Below are 21,110 nucleotides of genomic sequence, written 5' to 3'. Positions count from 1 at the left end.
AATCCAAAAGTCCATCATAGTGAACTGGCTAAATAAATTAAAGTACATTCAAACCACAGAACACCATGCAGTTATAAAAAAGAATGAGTAGGCACTTTATCTACTAATATGGAATGACCTCCATGATATATGGTTAAGTAATAAAAGTAATGTGCAGATGTGTTTACATAGGAAGCTGCCATTTATGCTTAAAAAGAACTCTGCATATTCTCTTGGATACAAATAAAAAAGATCTCTTGAAGGGTGCATAAAAAGTTATAAAAATGGTTGCCTCTAAGGTAGAATTTGGTGGTGGATGTAGGAAAAGGATTTTCACTTATACAACTGTCTATGCCATTTGAATTTTATCAGATTTGTAAGTCTCCTCATTTAAAAAAAGTAAGTTACTTAAAAAACAGGGGTGATTTTTTTCAACAGTACTTCCCAAATGTTAGTCTATAAATCAGAGAATGCCCATGGAGAATAATTCACCCTCCATGAAATCAGGTAACAATTATGTGTGCATCACAATCCTGAATTTAATTTAATCCTTTATTCTTACGTACTTTGTATGGAGGTGTTAGTAGATAATAGTTATCAATGTACTATTTACACGACAGGCAATATTAAAGGCTGGTAGCATTATATCAATTCCTCAAATTTGGAATCCTGGAATTTAAAAGCACTGATTTAGAGTTAGCTTTTGTTCTCATGTTGAATAATCTATTTTTACACATTATTTCGAAAGGCATTCCTCCTGTGTATTTCATGATGTCGACTAAGTGATGAATTATAGCTGAAGGCTTTTCCACATTCATTACATTCATAAGGCTTTTCTCCAGTATGGTGTCTCTGATGTTTCTTAAAGGATGAATCATGCCTGTAGGCTTTTCCACAGCGGTTGCATTCATATGCTTTCACTCCTGTATGAACAGTTTTATGGTTGCTAAGGTGTATCCTCTGTCTAAAGGCTTTCCCACATTCCTTACATTTGTAGGGTCTCTCCCCAGTATGGATTCTCTGGTGATGCGTTAGATACGCTCTATGACTAAAGGTTTTACAACACGCAGTGCATGCATAGGGCTTCTCCCCAGTGTGAATTCTTATATGTTCACTAAGGTGTCTAATCTGTCGGAAGGTTTTCCCACATTCATTGCACGTAAAGGGTTTCTCTCCAGAATGAGTTCTCAAATGCTGGATCAAGCTAATGTTCTGGCTGAAAGCTTTCTGACATTTATCACATACATAGGGTTTCTCTCCAGTGTGAGTTCTATGATGCTGATTAAGAGATGAGCGATGCCTAAAGGCTTTGCCGCATTCTTCACATTCAAAGGGTTTCTCGCCAGTATGGATCCTCTGGTGTGTAGTAAGGGATGCACTTTGGCTAAACGCTCTTCCACATTCCTTACATCTGAAAGGTTTTTCACCAGTATGAATTCTCATGTGTTCAGTAAGATGAATGGGTTGTTTGAAGTTTTTTTCACATATATTACATTCATAGGTTTTTGTTCTTATGTAACTCGGATGATTTATCACGTCTAATTTGTATTTATTCCTCTTTCTAGGTGTATCACATTTACGGTGCCTCTGTTCTATCGTAACATTTGAACTGACAATATTTTCCCCGAATTTGTTAGTTTCTTGGTCACTCTTCTTGTGGGTCAGGATGGCGTGTCTTATATCTCTTCCATGGGATTCCTGGTGCTCTTCTAACTCGCCATCATATTTAGAGACTTTTCTCAATGTGGAGTAAATGACATCATCTCTCAGGAACCCTTCCATCATAATGCCATGATATAAGTGTTCCTGTAAAATGTCATTCTTTGAAGCTGATGTATTGGTTTCTGTTTTATTCTTCAAGTCTGAAAGAAATGGAAAAAATGCACATAACTCATTCATTATGCTTTAAAAAATCAATTACTATAATGGATATGGAATAGAGATTTAGAGAACTACACATATAAAACACATGAGACTTTGATTACATTTGACCCTTGAACAACATGGGGGTTGGGATATCAACCTCAACACAGTAAAAAAAAAAAAAAATCCATGTATAACTTCTGATTCCCACCGAAACTTAACTACTAATAGCCTACTGTTGACTAGAACCCTCACCAGTAAATCAATTAACACTTAATGTTATGTGTATCATATACTAGATTCTTACAATAAAGAGAAAAGAAAATGCACTGTAAAAAATCCACATATAGGGGTGCCTGCATAGCTCAGTTGGTTAAATGTCTGACTCTCGATTTTGGCTCATATCATGATCTCACAGTTCAAGAGATCGAATCCTGTGTCAGGCTCTGCACTGATAGCATGGAGCCTGCTTGGGAGTCTCTCTCCCTCTGTCCCCACACCCCCCCCCCCCGCCCCCGCTTGTGTTCTCTCTCTCTCAAAATAAATAAACATTAAAAAAAGTTGACAAATCATTTCATTAAAAAGAAAAATTCCAGGGGTGCCTAAGTGGCTCAGTCTGTTGAGCGTCCAACTTTGGCTCAGGTCATGATCTCATGATTGATGGGTTTGAGCCCCGCTGACAGCATGGAGCCTGCTTCGGATTTTCTGTCTCCCTGCCCCTCCCCACTCACCCCCTCCCTTTCTAAAATAAACATTAAAAAAAAAATCCACATATAATAGGTAGACGCATGCAGTTCAAACCAGTGTTGTTCAAGGTCAATTGCACATTTAAAAATGGTTATGCAACATGGGGAGATAATGGGAAGTTAAGAAACAGTAAATAAGGTAAATGTGTGATTTTATACAGAGAGTAAAATTTGAGCACTTCAGACATGCTCTAATACTAAATAATGAAATTTCAGAGCTATGTCTTAAGAATATCTTTTCTTGACAACTACTTTTAGAAAACAATCTCAGAGGGGCGCCTGGGTGGTGCAGTCGGTTAAGCGTCCGACTTCAGCCAGGTCACGATCTCGCGGTCCGTGAGTTCGAGCCCCGCGTCAGGCTCTGGGCTGACGGCTCGGAGCCTGGAGCCTGTTTCCGATTCTGTGTCTCCCTCTCTCTCTGCCCCTCCCCCGTTCATGCTCTGTCTCTCTCTGTCCCCCCAAAAATAAATAAACGTTGAAAAAAAAATTAAAAAAAAAATAGAAAACAATCTCAGAAAGATAAAAAGATGTCCCTCTCCCCACACCAGCAGGAGATGCTCATTCAAAAACTAAGGTCTGAACTAGGAACTTTCATGAAAACATTAAGCTTTTATCGAAACTTGTATTAATATTTGCTTTGTTCTATTTCCTGTGGTTATTAATCTGTCCCTAGAAATGCTATTTATACAAAGGAGACTTGTAAGAAACCCAAACTGCTATATTACTATTATTGCTATGTTCTCTGAAAATATCTTTTAATCTCTACAGTTTTGACTGGGTTTTTTGATAATCTGTTGTACCCATTACTAATATTTCAACTGATACATCTTTATTCTTGAAAAGTGTAACTTTTTGTAAGATTTTTCGGTCAACACAAAAGGATCAATAGTACTTCCAAATTCTTAATGAGTAAAGGCAATAATAGAGTCTATGTTGTGTAGGCTTCTGATTCTGGTCCTGAAAATGGGAGGTGGAAGAAAAGAAGACAGAGCAAGAGAGAAGAAGCCTTCTATATCATGTCCCCTTTCCCAATTCAATATCCAGGCCTGAAGAAGGACCAAACTACAGACGAAGAGATTTTTAACATTTTTAAAAAAATGTTTATTTCTTAAAAAAATTTTTTTAACTTTTATTTATTCTTGAGAAAGAGACAGAGTACAAGCCAGGGAGGGGGAGAGAGAGAGAGGGAGACACAGAATCTGAAGCAGGCTCCAGGCTCTGAGCTGACAGCATGGAGACTGATGCGGGGCTCAAACTCATGAACTGTGAGATCATGACCTGAGCCGAAGTTAGACGCTTAACCGAGTGAGCCACCCAGGTGCCCCAAAATGTTGATTTATTTTGAGAGAGAAAACACATGCATGATGGGGGAGTGTCAGAGAGAGAGATGGAGAGAGAATCCCAAGCAGACTCTGCGTGGACAGGGCTCAATCTCACAAACTATGAGATCATGAACTGAGCGGAAATCAAAAAGTCCAACGGATAACCAATTGAACCAGCCAGGCGCTCCAAGAAGATTTAACTTTGAATGAAGTTGTGAGTTTTTGTTATTGCAGTAAACTAAAATGTTTTAGTAAAATCAAACTGTTCTTATTATTTAAAGCGACTGGAAAATCTTGGGGCGCCTGGGTGGCGCAGTCGGTTAAGCGTCCGACTTCAGCCAGGTCACGATCTCGCGGTCCGTGAGTTCGAGCCCCGCATCGGGCTCTGGGCTGATGGCTCAGAGCCTGGAGCCTGTTTCAGATTCTGTGTCTCCCTCTCTCTCTGCCCCTCCCCCGTTCATGCTCTGTCTCTCTCTGTCCCAAAAATAAATAAACGTTGAAAAAAAAAAAAATTTTAAAGCGACTGGAAAATCTAAATGAAATTCATGGTAGCTCTTATTTTCATTATTATAAGCTGAAAAAGAGAAAACCCAAGAGAATATATAAACAAATTATTGGAATTAATAATGGAATGAAACAAGGTGGCTAGCTATAGGATCAATATACAAATCCAACTGTTCTATTATTACACACCAGTAGCAAACAGAAAACATAATTTAAAAATATATACCATCAAAATAGCAAAATAAAACGTCTTCAAGATGAATCTAACAAAAGAGATGCAATATGGACAAGACCTTTATACGGAAAATTCTGAAACTTTATTTAAAAAAAAAAGTTAGGAAATACTAATGAATGCGGCAATATACCCTGTTTCTAGATAGTAACACTCAATATCATAATATTAATTCTCCCCAAAGTTGATCTATACATTCAATTCTCTTCCAATCAAAACACCACCAGAGTATGTGCATGTGTGTGGGTGTGTGTGAAATTTCATGCATTCATTATATAATTTGCATGGAAGAGCAAGGGCTAATAATGAGGACAATTTTGAAGAACAAAGTGGGAGAACTACCTTGACCACATATGAGTTTCACTATGAAACACAGTGATTACAACAGCTTGGCATTACAGTAGGGCTAGAAGAGAAAAATGGAACAGAATACAGTGCCCAGAACAGACACAAGTATATAAGGAAACTTGATAGGTAACAGAGTGGTATTAACTATTAAATACATGGTTCCTGGACCAATTATCCATGTGGAAAAGGCACTCACACTACACATAAAATAATTCTAGGTGAATTAACTCTAAATATGAAAAGCCAAACTTAAAAATATAAGATGATATATACATCCTTTCTATAGATCAAGAAAAAAAAAAAAACAGAACTGGCAAAGTAATTTACGTAAGAGAAATCTAGATGGTCAATAGACATGAAAAGTATGCTCCTCTTGCTAATAATGAGGAAAATGAAAGAAACGGTAAGATACCATATTCACCCACAAATTTACAATAATTTTAAAGTTTGACAAAGCCAAGTGTTGACAAAGATGCTGCACTCTGGAAAGTCTTAAGGCTTGCCGAGGGGAGGTACATATTGGTGCAACTGCTTTGAAGAGCAAGCTGGTAATATCAAACAAAACGAAGGTGCATATACTCCATGACCCAACAGTTTTGCTTCCACATTGCAGAGAAATACTTGCACGTGTACACAAGAAGACATGTACAGGAAGACTTACTGCATCTTGGTAACCCCCAAATTTAGAAACAATATGTCTATTAACAGGAAAATAAATAAATTTATTTATTAGTTCAACAGAAATAACTAGAAGAAGATGGATAAATATCAATTGTGTTGACTGAGAAAAGCAAGTAGAAGTATATACACCATTTATTTAAAGAATAAAAACCTGGGTGGCTCAGTCGGTTGGACGTCTGACTTCAGCTCAGGTCATGATCTCACAGTTCATGGGTTCGAGCCCCACACTAGACTCTGTGCTGACAGCTCAGAGCCTGGAGTCTGCTTCAGATTCTGTGCCTCCCTCTCTCTCTTTGCCCCTCCCCTGCTTGTGCTCTCTCTCTCTCAAAAATAAATAAATAAACTTAAAAAAAAAACCCATGCAAAATAATACCAAATATTATTCCAGGATATACACACGCAGTGAAGTATGAAGACATATAGGAGAATGACAATATTTAAACTCTGAAAAGTTGGTTATTTAAAAAAATTTTTTTAAATCTTTATTTATTTATTAAAAAAAATTTTTTTTAATGTTTTATTTATTTTTGAGACAGAGCATGAACGGGGGAGGGGCAGAGAGAGATGGAGACACAGAATTGGAAGCAGCCTCCAGGCTCTGACCCATCAGCCCAGAGCCTGACGCGGGGCTCGAACTCACCGACCGCGAGATCGTGACCTGAGCTGAAGTCGGACGTTTAACCGACTGAGCCACCCAGGCGCCCCAATCTTTATTTATTTTTGAGAGAGAGAGAGACAGAGCACGAGCAGGGAAGAAATAGAGACAGGGAGAAACAGAATCCGAAGTAGGTTCCAGCTTCTGAGCTGTCAGCACAGAGCCCAACACGGAGCTCGAACTCATGAACTGCGAGATCATGACCTGAGCCGAAGTTGGATGCTCAACTGAGTCACCTAGTTGTCCCCGAAAAATTGGTTATTTTAAAAGGTAAAAGGGGAATAGCAGGACTTCAACTCTTTTTTCTTAACCTAGGTGGAAGCTACATAGAAATTTGTTATAATGTTCTCTATGCCTTTCTGAACACCTAAAATATTTCATAATAAAGCAAAGTTTAAGGAGATGGTTAAAGACCACTTAATTGTCCTGTGGCAATTTCTCTTGCAAGAATTTTCATACAGTTGTTACAAAAAATACAAAAGGTAGATAAATAAGTTAAAAAGAGAGTGAGAATCAAAGCTGAAATTGTAAAATGAAAATTGGTGGAAAGTGGAAACAGAATGTAAGAGAGAAAATTAAAGATCTATCGAATGCAGTGAGCCCTGAAAAGAGATGTGTTTTCCGTGAAGAGAGACCATGTACATCTGACTGCTCAGAGAAAGGCGCTTTCGATTTGCAGAGTTCAGGATACTGAAGAAAAGAGGAAAAGTCAAGTTCAACCTAAATTAAGACAAGACTCCCTGCCCTCCAACTCCAGAGAGACTTTGCAAGGTGAGGTGAAGGAAAGGGATGATGGAGGGAGGGGTGACGTCAGGTTTAGTGCATGCCCTGTCCACTGCCTTCAGCCTTCCCCACAGCCTGGGGAGACTTCGGGGACTCTGGCCTACATATTAAAAGGTACTATCTGACTTGGTCTCACCTGAACTGGGATCTCCTGGGCCTTCTTTCTCTGTCATCCATGGCTCTTGTCCTTTCTCCAACTGGGATATCACACTAGGTTTAGAAAGTTGATATCCTGCTTATAAAGTAAAAAAACAAAAACAAAAACCAAACAAACAAACAAAAACCAGAGTATGAATGTTTACACTGAGTTCTAAGAACATCCCCAGAATTCTTTCTAGTCCTCTGGCAGTCAGGGTCTCTGAAGATGGAAAGGGACACCACAGAATGTCTTTCTATTCTCGCTCTAACAAGTAAAGCGTTCCCCCCAAGGAATGAGACATCTCTAATACAGAACTCAAGGCCAAGCTCGAAGGAATCCACAACATTTGATAATTTGGAATTAATGACTTTCCTGTAACAGACAAGTTTTCTGGGTGAATGTTCCGCCCATCCTTACCCACTGACAGCAGGTTCCCATAGTTCTCCAGCATCACCTCCCGGTATAGATTCCGGTGAGCAAGGGGCAGTTGTCCCCACTCCTCCTGGGTAAAGTCCACAGATATGTCCTTGAAAGTCAGCAGTTCCTAGAATATCAAATATATTCCTTTTCAGACAAAGACCACCTCCATCAAGGTCCAAGGAGTTCTGACAGTATTCTAAGTTCTGAGAGATTTTAAACTAGTTTTACTGGCAGCCTCCTCTGGATGTGTTTGAAGATCCTCCGGAGATTACCATAAATACATAGAAAAACAGAAGGTCATATGGGCCTTAGAAAAAAATTAAGCAGGATAAGGAGGAAACGGAGAACCACATGAAGGTAGAAGAGGATCTTTTATGCAAGGTGGTTGGGGAAGGCCTCTCTAAAAGGGTGAGATTTGACCACAGACATGAATTCAGTGAGGGAGACCTATGTGGAAATCTGAGGGAAGAGCATTCCAGGCAGGTACAAAGGACCTAAAGTGAGAGCATCCTTGGCTTATCTGAGGAACAGCAGAGTGAACAGCATCACTGGTGGCAGGTTGGTGAAGGGAACAGGAGGAGAGGAGGACAGAGGGGTCAGAGGGAGAGACAGAGAGGCTTTCAGCAATTATTGTCACAAAGCCAATGTATTGCTACTGAGCTTAAATCCTCGGGCTCATTGAACTGGAGTTCAATGCAAAGATGAATAAAACTGGAACTGTAGTCTAACCCCATCCTAGCTCAAATACTTGAAGAGATAATAAAGATCAGCCCCCCAGCAGTGGTGGCATGGGTGTTTGTAGTTGGGTTAGTCAGAAGTGAACTCAATCAAATAAAAGCTGTATCTCAGCCAGAGCTCAGCCACAGCTCTAGGGAGAATATGAATAATCAGTGCCTCACTTTAACCACCAGACAGAGGAAAGGACTTAGTCTTTTGTAAATAAACGACACACATATGTGTATACACACACACACACACACGTGCATGTATACATATATATGTGTGTACATATGGATGTGCGCACATATATAGTTCATCCCCCACTATTTTTTTTTTAAGTTTATTTTGAGAGAGAGTGCGTGTGTGTATGAACAGGGGTGGGGCAGAGAGAGGAGAGAGAGAATCCAAAGCAGGCTTTGTGTGCACTGTCAGCACAGAGCCTGATGTGGGACTCAACCTCATGAACTGTGAGATCATGACCTGAACTGAAATCAAGTGTCCCTCCCATGCCTAACTGACTGAGCCACCCAGGCATCCCTCCCCACTGTTCTTCAATACCCAATATCTCAACTACTAGAAAAAACTGTTACACATGTGAACAAGGAGGAAAATGTGACCTATAATTACGAAAATAAAAGGGCACCTGGGTGGCTCAGTCGGTTAAGCGTCCGACTTCAGCTCAGGTCATGATCTCACAGTTTGTGAGTTCGAGCCCCACGTCAGGCTCTGTGCTGACAGCTCAGAGCCTGAGCCTCCTTCGGATTCTGTGTCTCCTTCTCTCTCTGCCCCTCCCCCCTCACACTCTGTCTCTCTCTCAAGAATAAATAAACATTAAAAAAATTTAAAAAAAAAAGAAGAAAAGAAAAATCAATAGAAGCAAGCCCACAGGTGACTAAGTCTTTGGAATTAGCAGACAAGAAGTTTAAAGAAATTATTAAAATATGTTAAAAAATTTACAATAAAATATGAATACAGTAAGTGAAAACATGGGGGTAACTAAGAGGAGAGAGTGAGAGAAATGCTGAAGAACTAAATGAAAATTCTACAAATGAAAAATACAGTATCAGAAAAATCCATTAAATGGACTTAATGGCAGCAGAATGGCCTGAATGGCCCGATGAAGACAAGATCCATGAAACTTAAGATAGGTCAATAGATATTATTCAAATTGAAGCACCAAGAGGGGAAAAAACCAAACCTGGGATAATACCAAGTGGTTTAATAATATATATAATTAGAATCTCAGAAGAAGATAAAAGAATGGGCAGAAAAAATATTTGGAGAAATAAAGGCTGAAAATTTTCCAAATTTGATGGAAAAAAATCAAGCCACAGATCTAAGCTCAGCAAACCCCCAAAATAATAAATTCAAAGAAAACCAGCCCTACATACATCACAGTAAAACTGCTGAAGAGCAACGATAAAAGATCATGAAGGTAGCCAAAAGAAGGTAGGAAAGGAGGAACAAAAAAAAAAACACAAGTTGGTATAAAACAAACAGAAAGGCAGGTCACCTATGGGGAAATAATAGTAACAGCTGACTTCTCATTCCAAACGATACAAGCTAAAAGATCATGGAACACTTGTAAAGTGCTTAAAAGAAAAAAGTCACCCTAGAGCTCTCTATCCAGTAAAAGATCCTCAAATAGAAGACAACAGAAAGACATCTTTAGATCAGCAAAAGCTGTGAGAATTCGTCAGAACGCCCACACTACAAGAAACGTTGAACGACTTTCTTCTCGTTGAAGGGAAATGATGCCAGGCAGAAACTTGGAATTAAAAGAAGGAATGAAGACTGCAAATTGGTAATTATGTGGATGGTTATGAAAAGAACATTTTTTTTCCTTTTCTTAATTTCTTAAAAACTATTTAGTGGTAAAAACAAAAATAAGAACAGGGGCACCTAGGTGGCTCAGTTGGTTAAGCATCTGACTCTTGATTTCAGCTCAGGTCAGGATCTCTCGGTTTATGAGTTTGAGCCCTAAGTCAGGCTCCTCACTGAGTGTGGAGCCTGCCTGGGATATTCTCTCTCTTTCTCTCTCTCTCTCTCTCTCTCTCTCTCTCTCTCTCTCTCTCTCTGTCTCTTTCTTTCTTTCTTCCTTTCTCTCTCTCTCCCTCCCTCCCTCCCCTGCTCATGCTTGCCTTCTCTCACAAAACAAGTGAACTTTTAAAAAACAAAAAACAAAAATAGGAACAATGTACTGTGGGGTTTTAATGTGTAAAGTGAAATATATGATGACAATATACAAACAATAGGGAAGAGTAAATGGAAATACGGGGCTTCCATGCCATATGTGAAACAGTATAATATTAATTCAACTGTGATATGTTAAAAACACATATTATAACGGTCAGAGCAACCACCACAAGCAAATAAAACAAGTATAGCTAAAAAGTTATCAGAGGGCATAAAGTAGAATACTAAAACACTATGCAATCCAACAGGAAGCAGAAGAGGAATAAAGAAACAAAAATGGGTGAACAGCAAAGAGTAAGAATATACATTTAAATCCCACTGTATCGATGATTATGGTAACTGTAAATGCACTAAACGAGCAAGACACAGCTATATCTAAGGTCATACTTTAAGTATAAAGGTACAGATAGGTCAAAAGTAAAAGAACTGAAAAAGCTATACCATACAAATAATAACTAAAACAACAGTGGAGGAACTATAATAAATCAGACAAAAGTGGGCTTAGGAGAGAGAATATTACTTGCCATAAAGAAGAGACATCTCATGATGATAAAGTGTCAGTTCATCAAGAAGACAACAATACTACTTGTTAATGTATCTCATAACAGAACTCGAAATAGAGCAGAACTGACAGAACTGAAGGAAGATATAGACAAAACCACAACAGATTTCAACATTCCTTTCTCAGTAACTGATACAAGTGGACAATAATGCATCAAGGATACAGATTTGAACCATCTATCTGTCAACGTAATGGACATTTATAGAACACTATACCTATCAACTGCAGAATATACATTCTGTTTTAAACTTTTTATTTTGAGGTCATTATAGATTCCCATGCACTTATAAGAAATAACAAAGAGAGGCGCCTGGGTGGTTCAGTCAGATAAGCATCTGACTTCAGCCCAGGTCATGATTTCACGGTTCCTGGGTTCGGATTCTGTGTCTCCCTCTCTCTCTGCCCCTCCCCGGCTTGCTCGTGTGTGCTCTCTCTCGCTCTCTCTCTCTCTCAAAAGTAAATAAACATTGAAAGAAAGAAAGAAAGAAAGAAAGAAAGAAAGAAAGAAAGAAAGAAAGAAAGAAAGAAAGAAAAAAGAAAGAAAGAAAAAAGAAAAGAAAAAAAAAAGAAAAGAAAAGGAAAGAAAAGAAAAGAAAAGAAAAGAAAAGAAAAGAAAAGAAAAGAAAAGAAAAGAAAAGAAAAGAAAAGAAAAGAAATAAGAAATAACAAAGAGAAGCCATGTACCCTCTACTGGGAGCAAAGCAAAGTTCTGATTGGAAAGGAGCCAGAGGGAACTTTCTGAGATGGTGGAAATGGTGTACATTTTGGTTACATGGTATATACACATGTCAAAATAGAACTACACATTTTCGGGGTGCCCAGGTGGCTCAGTTGGTTGAGTGTCTGATTCTTGATCTGAGTTCATGTCATTACCTCACGGTTCTTGGATTGAATCCCACGTCGGGTTCTATGCTGACAGCACAGAACTGGTCCCTGCTTGGGATTCTCTCTCTGCCCCTCCCCCAGTCATGCTCGCTTGCTTGCTCTCTCTCTCTCTCTCTCTCTCTCAAGATAAATAAAAAAACTTAAAAAAAAAAAAACTATACAGGGGTGCCTGGGTGGCTCAGTTGGTTAAGCATCCGTCTTTGGTTCAGGACATGACCTCACAGTTCATTGGTTTGAGCCTCACGTCGGGCTCTGTGCTGACAGCTCTGAGCCTGGAGCCTGCTTTCGATTCTGTGTCTCCCTCTCTCTCTGCCCCTCTCCCGCTCACACACTCTCTCTCTCAAAAATAAACATTAAAAATTTTAAAAAAATTAATTCTTTTCCCAGCACTAAGAATACCATCAGTTTTTGATACATGTCAAGAAATGAGGAATTCCAGATAAGTAGAATATAGAGATAACTCTTTAAATAGACTATTACTCCTTATTCTTATTGCTTCGTCCTTATTACTGTAAATAACTTTGAAATGCATTCAATCCTAGAAAAATATTAGCATCTGAATCAGCGGAGGAAACTGGGATTGTAAACAGCTGAAAAAAACTGCCCCGTTACCAAGCAAGTAAATACTTAGAGATAATTTCAGATCCTGTACCATCTAATTACAGAACCCAAGTCCTTTTCACTTAAAACTCTCCTGCCGTCGGATAATATTTCATTTTGAATAGTCTTCCTTTCTCATTCTACAATTTTTCTCCTGTCTTCCCTATGCTTCCAGTCGACAGTGAGGACACCCTGTAATAACTGTCCATTTGTCTAACGTGTGTGTGCTATGTGGCCACACCATTTCTTCCCCACTCACTTCTCCTTTGGTTTGATCTCTACTCCTAATACTATACTAAGGGTCACCACATGAAGTCCACCAGCGAAATGGGTACATCGCCTAAGAACGTCAGAAGGTTCTTGTCACTTTACGAATTTTGCTTTTGAGTTAAAAATACTCAAAAAAGAAAGTTGATGTGTACCTGAGACCCCAAGTGGCATCTATTTGTTTTTAGGGGCTGGAATTCTAGCATTCATTTCTCTCTCTCTGCGGAAATTAGCACAATGTTAAATCAAGATGTTGGCCACAAACAAGAGTTACAAGGAGGGAAGCCACCATGAGCAGGGGAATCGCCACCACTGCAGCCCAGTTTTCTGTACAAGAGCAACCTGCACAGAGTTCCCTATGTTGAATCTGTTAGCCCCACACTAACAAACACCTCCAAACTCCTCACTCCAAAAAAAAAAAAAAAAAAAAAAAGGCGAGTTACAGCCTTGAAAACCAAGCAGCAGGTCCAAGAAAATGAAAGGAAAACCCAACCCACCTGGGATTCTGCTGCTGGAGGCCCAGAGGTGACTTCAGCCTTCAAGCTTTCTTCCTGGGTCTCCTCAGCATCCTGAGAGAGCAGAGCTAAAGAAGGAAAAGAGCCATGAGGTTTATATCTCCCCAAATCCCCCAAATAGAAAAACTGCCTGCAGACCTGCTGAACAGGCTCCTCTCTCAAAACATTCACAGAGAGGGACATTTCGAGCAACTCAGAGCAGAGTGGGGGGGGGGGCTCCTTAATAAGCAGGGTCTGCAGTGCACTGCTTTGAGCATTAATACTTCCCAAAGGGCAACACTGGTCCAAAAGCTCAGACCAGGCCACTCCTCTGTTCAAATGTTTCTGGTTAAGAAAGAAAATCCAAACCTTTCCCATGGACATCAGGCCCTCTACAACTCACCTAAAACACATTTCCCCAAGTGTTAGTTTTCGCTAGCCACCATCCTTTATCCATTGTACACATACACTGACCACATTCTTAGGCCTCAGACTCGACTGGTCCCCATTCTCTGAACCACTCTTCGAGGCACTCATTTCTGTATCCTTTTCCCAAATCTTCTACAAAAAAAATGGAAGACCTCTTTCAAGGCCCAATTCAGTGCTATCTGCTTTGTGAAAATTTCTCCAATAAATATAATCAGAAGAATGTTTCCAGTCTTTTGGCTTCCCAGAGAAATTTACCATAGCACTTTCTTAGGCTACCTTCTATTATTTTGCTCGGGGTATGTGTCTGTCTCCATCAATTAATAATAAGCACTGGAGACCATTATTCATTTTTCCATCGGTCAAGATGCTTTAGCAAAATCCCTGCCTCACGCCGCTAGCTTACATACCAGCTGAACTTGAAACGTTAAAGGTGTGACCTAAGAGATCATGTGAGACACACGAATTCCTCTGTCCATCTATCTATCTAGCCAACCAGACCACCAGATAATGTATAATCTTGGACGTTTCCCCCTGACCTCCTGGAAATCGAGAGTCATCAAGTAGGTCATTCCTTCCTCTCAGAACTACTTGTGGAAAACACTGGCTTTGGGCCAAAATGCCCAAAACTTATGAAGGAAAACCTTGGGGGGGGCGTTAAGGAGTAGAAGCCTTTGACCCCACTGTCTGTGACAATCACAATACCTGGGAGCCGCTGGTGGGGAACACTGTATTGTCCTCCTGTTTCATGCTTTATCCAGGCACTGGAGATGGGGGCAGCATGGAGCACATGGCACAAGGAGCTGAGAGCCCAACATCTGCCCTCATAGCTATCCTCGTCCCAAAAGCCACAAGCACGAACCCCAGAGACCTGCTTTCCTCCAATTTTCTCCCCAAGAGACACCTCGATGAAATGGGTACCTATCCTTCCTTTCACACACGGATTGAGAATTCTGCTTTCCCTTCATCAGTCTACTCTCACCTCCTCCTTCAAACATCTTCGTTACATCCTCCCACAGGGGTGCCCCCTCCTTGGCCTTCTTTGGATGGCGCAACTTCACCCAGGTGCTGGCCTCCGTGGGCAGGGTGATCAGGAGCTGCTGTAGCATGACGATGCCCACCCAACCGGGCGTGTCCACTTCTGGTGACGAAAGTGCCAGAATCTCTGCTGAGAGGCTTCACAGGTATGCGTTCTCCTCTGACCACAATCTCCCGCCCCCAGAACTTTGGTGTGTCCCTGCAGCACCAGAACCCGGGGGTTCCTAGAGGCTGATGTGACCTTAACAACTCTGAAAAACTGACTTCTCTCTTAAATTAAGGAGTGCCTCCTTGGGAGGCAGCCAGTTGAACAGTTTGGAGTGCATGCCTCTATAGTCTTCTAGAGGAGCAAAAGACAGAAGAGGAGGGATCCAGAAGCACTGACCGCACATCCAGAACTCCAGAACTTGAGGAAATATATTTTAAACTGCAAAAGATCCGAAAATAAAGATTTGGCATCAACGTGGGAATAAGTATAATCAGTGTTCTTGGATGTGGCTGTCTCCCGGTTCCGTACACACATCCATAAACAGCCAAAAAGGTATAAAAACAAGCATAGACCCTGTCTTGACTTCCCTCCCACTAAGCTGCACCCATCTTCTGCCTGGATACAGACTTAGTGGAGTTAAGAGGGCAAGCTTTGAATTCAGACAGTTTAGGTGAGAATCCCGACACTTGTACTTAAAAGCTCTAAGACACTCGAACTCTCTGGAGCTTCAGTTTCTTCATCTATAAAACGGGAATAACAATTGTACTTTATAGGGCTGTAACATTAATTGAAACAATGTCAAGGATACAGAAAACCCTTGATAATAAATATTGCTATACAATTTTTGCTTTACCACAGCATTATCTTTTCCAGCTACTTTTAAAAACAATTAGAGATCTACATTTAAAGTTCATTGCAAGTGTCAGAAGTGATGGAATAATCACACAGCTGCATTTTCACCTGACCAAACAGCAACAGGTACATTCCCCAACCACGCAGATGCCCAGCAGCGGGCAAGTCCTTTTGGCCGGTGAAGATGCCTCCTGGTTTCAGAAATGTTGAAACTGGGGGAGGGGGGTGGGTTCAGATGGAGGAAATACAGCACTTCGAGTATCATCAGGACTACTGCACAAGTGTTTGCAACAGGGAAATCCGGAAACAACTCAAATCTATCATCTCATCCAAAGCCCCCCCGCATCTGAGCAGGTGCCTCCACAGCCACCTGGTCCAGCGTAACTGGGGCCCCGCGCGTAGACCGAGCTCCGTATAACGGGAGCTGGCCCAACTTTTTGAAGTTTGCAAGGAAGGGTAGGTAGCTTACGGGCTCCCCCCACCGGGCCCCAAGCTGTGCCCGCTGCAGAGAAAGGAGCTGCATCCTGCAGGATGGAGCATGTGGAAATATCCTGCCCCGGAATACATAAAAGTAAACGTCTAGTTACCAAAGTGGGGAAACTTTCGAAGCAGCATTTGGAAGCTGCCGCTCCTCACTGCTCCCGGCCGTGCCTTCCCGGGACGGAGGCTGCACACCCGCGCATCCTCCCACTCACCAGCTCGGCCCCGGACGCTGCTGGGACCAAGGACGCGGCCGCGAGAGCGCTCGCTCCCGAGGCTTTCGGCGCCACAGGGTGTCTCTTCAGAGGACCGGGCGGTAGCGGATTTTGTTCTTCCCCCGCCTTCGTAGACCGCATGCCCCGCTCACCGACGATTCTCCACAGCACGCCCAGCGTTCCCGCAGGCTTCCTTCGGGAGCCCGCGGACCTCGGCCTCCGCCCCGGATGCAGGGCTTTTCCCGGTCCCCCCGGGGAGCCTGTCTAGGGCCGGCCGCCGCACCGCATCTCTCCGCCGCCTTCCCAGGCGGCCTTCCTCGGCCGCGCTCCGGGGCGCGGGGCTCCGCGGGCCTCAGCGGGAGGGCTGTCCTGACCCCGCTTCCCGCAGACGCGCGCGAGGATACACCTCGCGGGCACTCGCTCTGACGCCGGCCCGGCGGCGGCGGCGGCAGCCGGCTCCACCCGCCGCCCCGCCTCGTGGGCCGCAGCCCGGCGTCGCCCGGGGCCTCCGTCCTCCCGCCGCGCCCCGCCGTCGCCCACGCCTCAGGTCGCCCCCCGCGCCTCCGGGCCCGCCCCGGGTCCGGCCACCCCACGCGGCCGCGCAGCCCCCCTGCCCAGCGCGCGCGCCTTCCGGCGGCCCGCACGCCCAGCTGCCGACTCCGCCCACGAGGGGCCGCCCCGTGCCCGCCCCCTCCCGGGAAGCCGGCGCACCCGAAAACCCGGCGCTGGAGCGGCGGAGCGCGCGCGGGCGCCCAGACCCCGGGGGCAGCCGCCAACCGGCCCACCGCGCGCGGGGCCAGGCGGCCGCCGGAGAGACCACTTGGCCCTCCAACTCTTCCGTGGGGAAACCCCTTGTCATTCAGTCATTCATTCCTTCACCAAGTATCTTGAGTGCGTGTCGTCCGTCCTACATTGTTACAGGCTCTAAGCATATGGCAGTTATCAGAATGGTCCCTGCTTTTTTGGATCTTAATGCATGGGAAATTAAATAGATAATGTTACACAACAAAAATTCAACCCAGTACAGTTGAAGATCTAATTCGCTTTATTGATTCACGGAATGGGGTAGCATCCCCATCTGGCAAGTGGAAGGGAGCACTAGGTAGTTGTATAAAATAGGTTTTTATAGGAGGGAGGGTGGGACAAGGAAGTTATTAGCAAAAGAAAAGAAAGGATTGGTCCCGGTAAGGTCACCTTACCTTAGGGACTAGGGCCCAGGGTCTAACTGGGGGGATTAACTCATTTTCCTTTGGGGGTTGGGGAGAGCCCATGTGACATACTAGCTCATTTGTGCTAGATCGGGAATCTCCTGATTGACTTGTTAAGACTACATTTCTGGGGGTGGTTGGAACTACAGTTAGCTTAGGTACTAAGCCCCGGTATGATGGGTCCATTTGGAGCCTGTGGTCTTCTTTTTAACAGTAATAAATTTACAAAATAGGTAGCACCCCAGATGATGATGAGGGCTACGAGGAAAGGGAAAGCAGTGTGTGAAAATGGGATAATGACTGGAGTTTCTCTTCTTGGAATAGTGGAGCTAAGATAGTTGTATCGACCCACCTCAGAAAACAAGAAACACTAAAGTCTGGAATATTTATTTTTAATGTTCTTAGAGGAGTGCATTAGTTTGCTAGGGCTGCCGCAATAAAATACCACAGACTGGGTGGCTTAAACAGCAGTAATTTATTTTCTCACGGGTCTGGAGGCTAGAAGTCCGGGATCCAGGTCTCAGCAGAGTTAGGGAAACTGAATGGACTCTATTTTAGACAGGCTTCATCTCTGCTATTTCTCTGCCAGGCCCCATTTACTTCTGTTCTGTATTTCACCTTGCATCTGAGTAAACCAAGGAACCTATGTTCCCACTCCAAGGGGGGAAGCAAGAAAGTTATTCATTCTCTGAGTTTCATCCTAGGCCCCCATATACCTGATAACATCTAAGAAGAACCAGATCCCGAGCTTCAGGACATTAGGTTTGAACAAACTTCCGTTGACACTGGCACCCATAATCCCTATCTTCAGTGACTTATAGAATAACAGCTATTGTCCACCTGACACTCCTTTGATTGGACCTAGATTCCTAAGAGAACACATACCCTGGACCGCTTACCCCCAGCAACAGGCAGACTCACTTCTCCCTTTACGAGCCTCTCAGATACTCTGCCTACTATGCTCTATCACTTACGCTACTCAGTAAACTCTGCTCTCACTTCCTCCTGGCTTGAGTTTCATTTCTATCCTGTGCAAAGCCAAGGACCCTCTTGGCTGGTCCTGCAGGAACCCCTCCATCCCCTACCCTCTGCCCCGATCCTCAGACCAGGCCTGCCTATGTCGGCAGAGTTGGTTTCTCCCGAAGCTCTCCTTACTCCTTGGCTTACTAATGTCCTTGGCTCACTCTATGTCCTCATATGGTCTTTCCTCTGTGTGCTTGCAGGCCCCTGGTGTCTCTCTGTGTGCAAATTTCCTCTTCTTATAAGGACACCAGTCAGGTTGGGTTAGAGCATACCCTAATGACTCATTTATCTTAATCACTTCTTTAAAGTAATTAATAAATGTAATCACTTAAATATGGGATTAAATACAGCCACATTCTCAGGTACTGGAGGTGAAGGTTAGGGTTTCAACATACGAATTTGGCAGGGGGCAGGGCAGTGGGGAGGACGCAATTCTGCCCATAACACAATTCTGCCCATGTTATGGTGCCCATAACATAATGTCATAGACAAGGCATCTAAGAGATGGCAAGACAGTAGGAAATTACCAGACCAAAAGATAGAAAGTCAGGATCCAGGAAGTAATCCAACTGGTAAAATGCTCTTGCCCCGAATAAAGGCGTTAACAATAAACATATATGGAGTGGAGGGTGTTTGCACCTGCATCACTAAACGCTGCATAGGGAGAGAAGGGAGGACATGACCAGTAAAGGGAGCAAAGACGTGATATGGCATTGGTGCAAGTGGGTTGGAAGAATTTTTCCAACGGGGTACTAGAATGTGTTTGCTGTAGAGACATACATACAAAAATTGTGTGTGTGTGTGTGGTAAAAAAAAAAAACCCCACAAAACACAAAACAAAAACAAACATAACATAAAATTTACCATCTAACCTCCTTTAAGTGTACAGTTCAATAGTTTTAACTGTATTCATATTGCAAAACAGACTTCCAGAACTTTTTCATCTTGCAAATCTGAAACTCTATGCCCATTAAACAAGAACTCCCCTTTTCCCTCTCCACCTAGTACCTGGGAACCACTAGTCTACTTTCTGTTTCACTGAATTTCATACTTTTGATACTTTATATAAATGGAACCAGACAACGTTGTCTTTTTCCATCAACATTTTAACATTGGTAATATCTAGGTTCTGTCATGTTTGTTTTCTTTACACATCTCTGTGTTTTCATAAATGAGCATTTACTTTATAACAAGGAGAAAACACACAAAATGCAATATTAATGGTTTGTTTCTGAATGATTATGTGTACCTAGCATAATAAATGTGTTGTGTAGAGCCTATTAAAAATGCCGCTTGACAGGGGCGCCTGGGTGGCTCAGTTGGTGGAGTGTCCGACTTCAGCTCAGGTCATGATCTCATAGCTCATGAGTTCGAGCCCCGCGTTGGGCTCTGTGCTGACAGCTTGGAGCCTGCTTCGGATTCTGTGCCTCCCTCTCTCTCTGCCCCAACCCACTCGCATTCTGTCTCTGTCTCTCTCAAAAGTAAATAAACATCAAAAAAATTTTTTTAAAAAATGCCTCTTGACAGATGAAAAAATAAGTTTGACTAAGATCACAAAGTTAGGGGGTGGTAGAGTTGGAATTTGAATACATATTTTTAGGATTTCTGAATGCAAACTCTTCACCACTCTGCTATGAAGGCTTAGGATCTGAGCACAACCTAATGTTCAGTGAAAAACAATTGCAGTTCAAAAGACAGCGAAACCATGATTCTAAGTAGGTAAAAGCACACACAAAGAGGACTCAAAATAACAAAAATAATCCTCTATGTTATCCCTGTAATGAAGGACAGGGAAACGTTATTTTAGCTCTGTAGTATTAGGTACTGAATTGCCCAGGCTGGTGCTCTCCTCCCACCTCCAAACACCACCCATGAGTAAGTATTACATCTTCGATATTCTGAGAAAATTGGTGAAAACAGTGACCAAAGAGTTAAGGGGACTAATTGCAGCTGCAGAGTAATAAACTCAGCTGCAACTTTTTACCCTTTTTGTTTGCCTTTAAACCTCCCTGTCTCTCCTTGGAGAGGATGATTTAAGATTTGCCCTCCCATTTCCTTATTTTGCTGCCTCTCGAATAAACCCTTTCCTTGCTGCGTACTCCATTATCTGATCGTCTTTGTCGCCCATCCCATGGATAAACTTGGGTTCGGTTACAAACTTGGGGAGCCATCCAGGAGCTCTTTGCCCATAGTTCATCGGCCCTCAGCCTGTAACAGGCATCCAGCGATGAGTCCAAGCAGTACCTAGGCTCTTTGTCCCGGGGACTGTCCCCAGGCTCCAGTCCACCCTGGTTAGGCTTGAGCTGCCAGCTTTCAGTGCTCAATTTAACTCTTGTGGCAAGGAAACAGGTCTGGGTTTGGTTTGGACAGATGTCTCTTGGTGAATATTTCATACGGAGGGCTTGTGAGCTTTCGTTTTCCCGTTTGGCTTGGCTCTTAGATTTATTCCTCCATTTGGATGCCTCCAAATAGGGGATTTGGGT

At 42.7% G+C, this 21,110-nt stretch overlaps 1 protein-coding gene across 3 annotated transcripts; it reads right to left on the bottom strand.

Annotated features, from left to right (window-relative positions):
- Window positions 1-517: 517 nt before the first annotated feature.
- Window positions 518-16,900, bottom strand: ZFP69 (ZFP69 zinc finger protein). Of its 3 annotated transcripts, none has more exons than XM_043574556.1 (6): window positions 16,397-16,900; window positions 14,805-15,287; window positions 13,400-13,485; window positions 7,670-7,796; window positions 7,250-7,348; window positions 518-1,841 (listed from the first exon to the last, which is right to left on the bottom strand). In XM_043574556.1, the coding sequence occupies exons 2-6, from the start codon at window positions 14,929-14,931 to the stop codon at window positions 709-711; spliced, it is 1,572 nt and encodes a 523-aa protein (XP_043430491.1). In that variant the 5' UTR covers window positions 14,932-15,287; window positions 16,397-16,900; the 3' UTR covers window positions 518-708. The 3 variants fall into 3 exon arrangements, with proteins under 3 accessions (XP_043430491.1, XP_043430492.1, XP_043430493.1); XM_043574557.1 differs by having other exon boundaries at window positions 7,250-7,345; XM_043574558.1 differs by lacking the exon at window positions 7,250-7,348.
- Between the last annotated feature and the right edge of the window lie 4,210 nt (window positions 16,901-21,110).

This window comes from Prionailurus bengalensis, chromosome C1, assembly GCF_016509475.1.
Source record: "Prionailurus bengalensis isolate Pbe53 chromosome C1, Fcat_Pben_1.1_paternal_pri, whole genome shotgun sequence".
Taxonomy (NCBI): domain Eukaryota; kingdom Metazoa; phylum Chordata; class Mammalia; order Carnivora; family Felidae; genus Prionailurus; species Prionailurus bengalensis.
The sequence above is the reverse complement of the archived record's forward strand: the minus strand, read 5'-3'. Positions and strand labels throughout refer to the sequence as shown.